Source organism: Otolemur garnettii, unplaced genomic scaffold (assembly GCF_000181295.1).
Source record: "Otolemur garnettii isolate 467f Iridium unplaced genomic scaffold, OtoGar3 scaffold00042, whole genome shotgun sequence".
Taxonomy (NCBI): Eukaryota; Metazoa; Chordata; class Mammalia; order Primates; family Galagidae; genus Otolemur; species Otolemur garnettii.
The window spans coordinates 12,675,403-12,685,161 of NW_003852437.1; the positions used below are offsets into that span (position 1 = coordinate 12,675,403).

At 44.5% G+C, this 9,759-nt stretch overlaps 1 protein-coding gene across 1 annotated transcript in view; it reads left to right on the forward strand.

Moving 5' to 3' along the window:
• Positions 1-8,857, forward strand: part of ALDH8A1 (aldehyde dehydrogenase 8 family member A1) — a 28,429-nt gene extending 19,572 nt beyond the window's left edge. Inside the window, exon 7 of the mRNA XM_003790307.3 lies at positions 7,685-8,857. Coding sequence (XP_003790355.1) covers positions 7,685-8,137 — 453 coding nt within the window. The 3' untranslated portion in view covers positions 8,138-8,857. The remainder of the gene's footprint in view (positions 1-7,684) is intronic.
• The last annotated feature ends 902 nt before the right edge of the window (positions 8,858-9,759 follow it).

Below are 9,759 nucleotides of genomic sequence, written 5' to 3' on the forward strand. Positions count from 1 at the left end.
TGTTGAAATCCCTGACCCTGCACAGTGTACTGGACATCACTCCACGGAACTTTGATTTTTATAATGCTGCAGCATGGCTTGGCGCGAGCCTTCACCTAGGTTTGTTGAAATCCCTGACCCTGCACAGTGTACTGGACATCACTCCACAGAACTTTGATCTTCACAATGCTGCAGCACAGATGCTTGTAGATGGGACGATGTAGAGATTGATGGTCTCTTCTTATTTCTTTTCTTCTCTCAGTGTGATAGGCAGTGGGGTGAGGAGAAGGGAAGGTTCTGAAGGTTTCAGGAAGGAGGAGGGGCATGAAATAATGCTTCAGAAGGCCAGGAGAGAAAAAGGACTGGGGAATGATAAAATCGTCAGGCAGCTCAAAGGGCTCACTTGAGGCTCGTGGTCATTGATTTAAAGTGGGGCTGGCCAGCATGGCCATATTTTTCTCTAGCCAAGTTTACCTACTATCTTGAAAATGCAAAGGCAGCAGTCCTCAGGATGTCCATGGGCCCCACAGGTGGAGATGGGGTTCACCAGTGGCGAGAGGCTCCCTTGTCTTTTCTCTCTCTCATCTGGCTCTTTTGGACACTAGAGCTGAGTCCCTGCCTGCGACACCTGCAAATGACTGGTGATGAGCAACGTTAGCATGTTCTCTTCTGCTAAAGCAGGAAGGGGTGGAACAAAAGTTACCGAACATCCGACAGGTATCTTCCAGTAGGTTCAGGCCATAGCACAGTCTGAGGTGCCCTTTAGAATTCACCCACTTCAAGTTGCAAAGTTCTTTTATATCAACTCAGCAGATAAACTGGGTTTTTTTTTTTTTTGTATTAATGAAACAAATGTAAGTATTTGACTTTTCTGTATCAATTGAGTGATCTGCAGCCCCTAAACATACACAGTGTCTCCTTCTGTGCACCTGCGTTAGAGAGAGAGGGAGGAGAGAGAGAGACTGATGTCACTCTTTGATTCCTACTGGCAGCTATGGCTGTCCCCTGTCACACTGTATGTTGCCCCGTTGGGCTGCATAATGAACTTAGGCCAGTGACAGGCTCAACAGGTGTCAGTGCACTGTCTTCACTGTGGATTTCCAGCAGTAGTTTTTGTATTGGGGGGCATGTCCCTGCTTGGCCATAGGAGCCCTCCTTTTTATTATTTTTTTCAAAGATGGACTAAACATAAATGGGCCATTATTGGGGAATTACATGTTTACTATTGTGATGATTTATACAAAGCACTGAGTTCCAGGAGTGTCATTTATTAATGTTTTATGATCACGTATTCTGTGGGTTTATGAAATATAACACCCAATAGGCCCTATTCCCTCACCTTCAAAGCCATCCCGGGAGCCCCCTCTTTGACTGGCTGTCTGTGCTTCTGACAGAGGCCACCTGTAGGTACCTCTACATTCTGACAGGTGGTCTCAGGCCATCTGAGTTGCTTTGTTCCCCATGGACAATAGGCGCTCTCTCTACCGAGCCTTGATTTCTTTCAGTGGAGGACAGTAATCAACGCCAGCATCTGACCCTTGGGTGCTCGTTAGGTAATGTCCCATGACATGACAAGGACCCTGACGGCATCCAAAGGAGGCGGCTTAAAACCTTGTAGTGCTGAGTTCCTGCAGACATTTCCAATTTAGCTAAGTTACTTATTCAACTTGCTCTGACATCATAGTTATTTCATCGCCTGGTGATGTGCCATGTTATGCATCACAGTCAGAGCCTAGGTGGCCATCTATTCTCTGTTCTCTGTTACCTCTGGGAACGTCCCCTCCCTCATTCCACTTCTACATATTGGCCTCCCTGTTCTTCCTTGAAAATTCTAGGCACCCTCCTGCTTCTCTGTCCTTGCTCATGTTGGTCGCTCTGCCTAGAATGCTCTTTCTCCAGATATTTTCTTGGCTCTCTCCTTCCCCTCCTTAGATCAAATGTTGCCTTCTGAATGGGGGCTTTCTTGCCTACCCTAGATGAAAATATACCCCTTGGAACTTTCTCTACTTCTTTGGTGCCTTTTCTCTATGGTTCTTAATAGCATCTGATGTACTATATATGACCTATCCCTTTACTGCCTACCTTCCCTTGACTAGAATGTAAGCTTCAAGGTCAGTTTTATTCACTTCTATAACCTTACACTCTAGAAAAGCTCCTGGAACACAGTAGGTTCATAGTAATGGTTGGGGAAATGACTCAGTTAACACCAGATTGTGTGTTTCGGTTACAGTGCATGCCTCAAACCTACAGTACCCATTTTCCTCAAATTCATTCTGATCCTCTGCATAAACTACCTGAAATTTGGAACAGAATTCCTTGGTCCTGGCTCCCTCTTGCTAGCATGACTCAGCACCAAGACTCTGAAAAGGATAAACATTAAATCCTAACAATGACAAAGGGACCTACAGATGCATACAAGCCTTTGAGATTTTGCTTAAATCTTCCCTTTTACTTCCACCTTTTCAGTGGTGCCAGCATCGGTTGTTTCAGCTTGCGTCACAAGTGTCTGTCTTTAGTATTGAATTGCAGTTTCTTAAAAGCCTTGTCCTAAATATGGATCTTCAGTACCTGACTGTTATATAAATCCAACTTTTAAAATGCCAATTAGGAACTTCAAAAATTGTAGTCATGTGGCTCAGCGCCTGTAGCTCAGCGGCTAGGGCACTGGCCACATACACTGGAGTTGGCAGGTGCGAATCCAGCCTGGCCCTGCTAAACAACAATGACAACTACAACCAAAAAATAGCTGGGCATTGTGGCGGGCACCTGTAGACCCAGCTACTTGGGAGGCTGAGGCAAGAGAATTGCTTAAACCCAAGAACTGGAGGTTGCTGTGAGCTGTGACACCACGACACTCAACCAAGGGTGACAAAGTGAGACTCTTTGTCTCTAAAAAAAGACCACATTTTATTCTCTAGAGTAAAAGATACACCCTGAATGTAGTGTCCGTGAGTGACTCCACAGAGAAGACCGAATTACTTTTACTTCAGTAGGTGAGTGGTTAGGGTCTGCCAACCTTAAACAGCAACAGAGAGAAAGACTCTAAAGAAAAAAATGATGTTCTTCAGGAATGAATGATAGGAGATGATAAGCCAGGATATGTGTGGGTGTGGTGGAAGGTAAGGGTTTTTAGAGGTAAAATGAGGGAGGAGACATATGCTGTTTTAAAGCAATTATCCTTGGTTACAATGATCAATAACAGCGGTGGCATCAGTCCAAGTTTGAATAGGCAGCTGCTGTGTGAGCATCCTTGTAGAAGTACTTTTTGTGCAAGGTTGCACTGGCCTTTGTGCAAGGTTGTGGGGTGGTGGTATCTCTGCTAGTTCTTGCTATCAGGCAAATATGTATGAGGACCCTTTCTCTCTTCAGGGGCTCCCAACTCCATTGTATTAGGGTTTGACATAGTGACTCTATTTTGATACAGAGAGCGTCCACAGGTCCAATGGCCTGGAGTCCCAGCAGGCAGGGAGCTTCCTTGTGGAGCTGGGTGGGGCCAGGGTCTGTAATTCACTCTTATCTCGCAGGTGTTCCTCTCCAAGTGAATTGCAGGAGCTGCTGCAGACTGAGACTCCCTCTGGACTCAGAGGGCAGCAGAGGTCTCACTTTGCCTGTGCTGTCCTAGCAGCACCTGCACACAGCAGGGAGGAGCCCCCACCTGCCTTCTGAGGAAGGGCCCTCCCCTGCCTCAACACAGCTCCCTCCCTGTGTGGGTTTTGGCAAACAAGTTCCTTTTTTCTTTTTCACTGATGGTGCAGGGCCGGGCAAACAAGTTCTTAGAGGAGTCCAGACTGAGACAGGCAGAGAGAGCCTGGTTTCCCTGGGCTCAGCTCATCCTGGCCAGGTCCCAGCTGCGCACACAGGGAAGCAGGGGGCATGCAGTGCTTGGCTGGGCTTGATCACAATGACTCCCAAGGAGAAGATTCTCATGTCTGATACCTTTACAACTAATTTTCATCCCTTGTACCTCCTTAAAGTAATAAACTTGCCTCAACTTATGGCTGTGTTTTTACCAACTCCATCCTTTCCTAAAGGAAGGGTAAAGGAAGGGGAGAAGGGAAGGATTTCACTCCTCATTATTTCCGGCCTCAGTACCACAGAAGCTGCGGACAAAAGCCAAGGGACCTAGCAGATTGAAACTGCTTTTGATATTCGATTTTTTTCAAGACTTGAAACATTGGTAAGGCCCTCCACGGTGCCAGAGTCTCCCTAAAATAAGTCCAGCAATGCCATCTTCTAAAAGACAAATTATGCCAGCAAGCCAAGCATTTACTTCCTATGTTGTTGTGTTATCTTCATATCATTTCAATTTAGTAAACTTGGGTACCATAGGTCACTCTGCAAATGATGAAACTTAACCGTTATTAATTTTTTCTGACCATGTTCAAAACCAGGCCATAGCACATGCTTATCTTTTATACAAAAGTTTTTAAAGACCCTAGGTATTTTTCTCATTGGTTATTTTCTCTCTCAATTACTTTTTTAAAAAATAAACTTTCTATTTTGTGCTAATTTAAGATTTATAGAAATTTCAAAGATGAGGCAGAGAATTTCTATATCCACTCCCCAGTTTTTTCCTATCATGAGCATGTCACGTAGCCAAGGTATGTGTGTCCCCACTGAGAAACCGACACTGGCGCTTTACTGTTAACTGAACTGCAGGCTTTTCATTCAGCTACTTTTGATTTCCTACTTACTCCTTACAGAAAATAACTTTTTAGCCACTTTTCTTCCTATTAAAATAAAGCACAGCTCAATAGTTTGCGCTCCTCTCAGAAAGCTCCAAAGTTCCACTGCTTAACGGGGAAAGATTTTGCACACTGTGAAAAAGTTATTCACAGTTAAAAACCTGAAAATAGTATCAGCCAATCTTTTAGAGGGAAGAACAATAAAGATGGTATTTCCATCGCCCGACCACATATAAAACTGTCTTTTTTTACGTCCTTTCTGTTGGATCCCTCCCACCTAGCGTAGACCTCCCCTTAGCTCTGCCAGATGCCTTCTCCAGACAAGGCCTCAGAGGGATCTGGCCTCTCTGCTGGAAACCTGCCTGCCGACCCCATCTGGCTGTGGCTCAGAGGGTGCCTGGATGTCTGCCAGCTTCACTGTTCCACATGGAACACGTGTTCTCTAATGCAAGAGAAACTACTTCACCCTCTGAGTCTCTCACAGGCAAACTCCAGATGGGGGCCGTCAGCTCAGTTCTCCTGAGAAAGCCCTCCTGTCTCTGCCCTTTGGGATGGAACTGATAAAAGCAAGTGGCAAAGAGTAAGTGTGGCCTTTTGGGCTGTGACTTTTCAGTTCAGCGTGCCAACCATCTGGCAGGCAGGAGGTGGTGGTGCCCTCTGCTGGTGGGCATCTTTCCTCCCTTCTCTCCACAAGGCTTTGGGGGCTGCGTGTCCAGGAAGCCTGGCTCCTCCTTTGTACTCCAGCACCCTCTGCCCCTGCACGGTGTCTTTCATCTTATCCAAATCTAGGTGGCCATGCGGAGTCTGGGGTCTGTGTATATGATTTGAATATGTAAAATTTGTGTTGTAATGGCCAAAGGGCAGCATGCTGCTAAATGCGGGTGTGACTTGCTACAGTCCCAGTGACTCCACAGGGACACACACTGACCTGCAGGGGACTCTGTCCTCATGGAATGAAGAAAAGGCTCCTATTTCCTTACACAGGGTTGCTTTTTGTTTTTCTTCCTACCCTCCTGAATCTTTCCTCAGTGTACACTCTGGGAATCTGGCTATGTGCCTGCCTGCCCCAAGATGTGAGCAACTGGAAAGAGAAAATTCTGGAGAGTTTACAATGAAGCTGGAGGAAGCATAGAGGGAGTTCGTGGTACATCCCCCAAGAGGGCCCAGAGTCAGGCCTAACTAAGGTCCACTCTTGCCGTGACCTGCTAGTGAAGGAAGGAACTGTTTGGTACTTGAATAAAGTTTGGCCCCCAAGTCCACTCTCTTAACCTCTATGCTCTGATTTCATGCCCAAAGCTAATAACTATTATCTCCTCGTCAAAAAAGTTTTATAATTATTCCTTACATATCAGTCACAAGTCTCCCCTCCCCTGATTTTATCGAAAATCTCTGTTCCTCAGCTGCTAGGGTGGATAGCATCCTATCATCCAGTCCTGTGGTCTCTAGGAAATAAATTCAACTTAGTGTGAGTCTCCTCAGGTATTAAATGTTTTGGTAATTCATGATTTGAAAACTCACACATCGCTTCATATGTTAGTACCCCAGGAGCTTCTGGGAGATAAATCACGGCATCTTGTTCAGAAAGGACAGCTTGAAGCCAGGCACTCCTTGTGCAGCTCTGAATCATTGACAAAGTCCCGCCTCCCAGCAGGGCCTCTGGAGGTACTCACCTTCATTTCCCCTGTTCACACAGGACTCAGCTTTGGCATTTTTCAGTTAACGTGTGTGTAGGTTGTTTCAGAAGAAGCAAGAGAGCAGACTCAGGAGAGAAACACACAACACACAGAATTAGTTTAGTCTCTACCCACAAACTCGATCAGGGTGAGATCTGGGGAAGAGGATGTTGAGATCATTGCGGATGTTGGAGGAAGAGGGTGAGTGGAAGGGAACATAAGTCTGTGCCATATGTTTTATATTTTAAAGTCTTTAACTTCATGGCTTATTAATTATTTTACAAACTGCAATCACAGTTAATAATGGAGTAACATGACTTTTTTTTTTTTTAAACATGGCAAATAGACAGATAGCTCCACATTGAAATACTTCTATGACGGATTCCTAATCTAATACCAGGGCAGAATGCTCAAATAGATAAATGATAAGTAGGAATCTGAAACATCACTTTGAAATTTACCTTGTACCCTGATTCACTACTTAACTGCTGTTCTGTACTTCTAGTTTTTAGGGCCACTGTCCTTCTTCTCTTATGCTTGTAATAGCCCTCAGGGATGGAACAATCAATCCTTGTGACTTTAATAACATTTCCATATATGAAAATATATATTTATCTCACTATTATAATGAGTTATTTCTACACCCATTTTAGTAAGCATCTGTCATTATTTCTGAGTCACAGGGTTAAAGTATCACATAATTTATTTCCTGTTGTAGTTAGCTATAACGTATTACTTAGATACATTATATTTTGAGAGTATAATCAGTAATGGGAGTAGAAATTAGGAATGTGTTGTTCTCAGCTATTGAAGAGCATCCTGGCCTTTAACTAAATCTTACACATCATTCACTTCCCATTTTCTGCAATGAACATAGCCCCCCACACCCCCGAAAAGGGAGAAAATATTCTGTTGTGTATTTAACTACAGAACACTGCTGAGGGTGAGTTCTAGCTTTACTGTTTAGCTGTATGAACCATTTTCATTTTCTTAGGCTTAATTATAACCTCAGAAAATAGAGGATAATAACATATCAAAAATAGCTAATAGAATTTTGAGAGAATCAAATGGGCATGTATGAAAAGCTCTGGTCTGAGTGCCTGGTACTTAGACATTAAATGACTTCCTTCTTTCCCGGTTGTGAGGGCTAAATGCCCACATGATGATGGTTGGGGCTCCTCTGCCCTCAGGCTTAGCAGCTCAGTCATAAGATACATAATCAACCCTAGATTTCTTAGCAATAACCTTATCCCTGTTTCCAAGATGATTAGGAAATGTTGAATTTTCTTCTGAATTGTGTGAAGCCAAATAGTTAAGATGTTGCTAATTATGGTTTTGCCCTTCCAGGTGAGAAATTACGTCAAGAAAGCTCTCACTGAAGGCGCTCGCATTCAGTGTGGGGAGGGAGTGGATGAGTTGCACCTACCCGCCAGGAACCAGGCAGGATACTTTATGCTTCCCACGGTGATAACAGACATTAAGGATGAATCCTGCTGCATGAGAGAAGAGATATTCGGCCCAGTGACGTGTGTCACGCCCTTCCATAATGAAGAGGAAGTGATCCAAAGAGCCAACAATGTTAAATATGGGCTGGCAGCTACAGTGTGGTCAAGAGATGTGGGGCGTGTCCACCGGGTGGCTAAGAAGCTGCAGTCAGGCTTGGTCTGGACCAACTGCTGGCTCATCAGAGAGCTGAACCTTCCTTTTGGGGGGATGAAGAGTTCTGGGATAGGTAGAGAAGGAGCTAAGGACTCTTACGACTTCTTCACTGAAATCAAAACCATCACTGTTAAACACTGACCTTTGCCAACGGTGAAGCCCGGTGGTCCAGGCCTGGCTGCAGAGGTCAGCTTTTCAGTGAGGTGATCTGATATAGTGGCATAATTTCCAGCCATGTCGTGACTTGGCGGAAGCTTATCTATAGCTTATCCTGATTGGTTAGTAATTTTACCTGCTGATGAAGAGATGCCTTGTTCAATATGGACTCAATGAAGAAAAGACTTCTGAACAGGAAGGCACAACAAGGAAGGCAAACAGTTGCTGTGCTCCTCCCTAGTCTGTCTTCATAGTATTTGTTCCATCATCTTGATTGAATTCTTCAAAATGGTAGATATTTTCATTTAAAAGTATTTGGCAAAACCAAAAAAATCTACAAAGCAAAGGAGAAATGAATAAAATCATAATTTCCCGGCTTTGGGGAGATTATGGAGATGGTCTCCCCAGCCATTAATCACTAGCATGGTCAATTGATAATTGAATGGACTTTATTATGTCAGGGGACAGTGGATGTCCTTGGATTTGTTAGGGGACACCTATGTGGTAGCCCCTGCTGAACATATCTGTACAAGGATTAAAAAAATAACTACCACTTTTGGAGTAAACTTTGAACAAGAAGAGAAAATAGTTTGATCCATTTCTATTGTTAAGTCTGATCGATTCCACGTCTTATTGTTTGCATCTAATGAGGTTCACAACTTACTAATCCTAAAAGAAGTAATAAATGTTAAGCAAATTTAGTAATGAGCGTGGCACGTGCCTTCTTCTTGAATTGTCCTTTATTCTTCCTTATCCCCATCCTCTTAGGAATATGGACTTGTCACTAAGTAATGAAGATATTTCTTTTCTCCCCCCCCCATCCCTCTACTGATCAGAAGAGAAAACTAAGGTTTCCAAAGATTAAGTAACATACACAAAGCCACACAAATGGTATGGCACAGAGGTAGGATTTGAACCTAGTGCTCCCAGACTCCAAAGTCCACCATCTCTGACCATCTCACACTGGCCTTGGATCATAGCCCAGTGGCGATATGGTACTTACGGCTCCTGGTACATGTCGTGATGGGTCTCTCTTCCAAGTTTCCCTCCCACTTTGCCTCCGCTCCTCTCTCTGCCACTCAGCTCCACTCAGTGTGGGAGAGGGGCCTGCCTCCAGGGCCGTGCAGCTGGGACCGTTCCCAGCATAGTCTTTCCCATACCAGCTGAAGCCATCTGTTTGCATGTTTGACTCCACGCTGGACAGGTGTGTGAAGGCCAAGGTGTTACCCCTCTAAGAGTCTCAATTTGTAGCACAGTGCCTGGCACACATTTCCAAGAGTGGAACAAGGTCTTCCTGATGCTCTGGGTTTATGTCACACGGTTTGTGTGTGTATGGTTGGGAGAGGTGGTACAGATGGTCGGGGAAAGCTAAGCTTTCAGGTATATTGGCTTGTTCACAAATGCTGAGAAATAAAAGCTGTCCTGTTGAAGTCAAGTGACAGTGTTGGATTATCACATTAACTGCCACCTAAGTTGTGTTTAACTCATGCTGGTTTTGAGCCTGGGGCCTCATGAAGCAAAGTATAACTCACATGTCTCTTTACCTTGGGTGCCCTGGGAGCTGTGTGGGCCCCAAGGAAAAAATTTTTTTTCTAGTGTGGGGATCT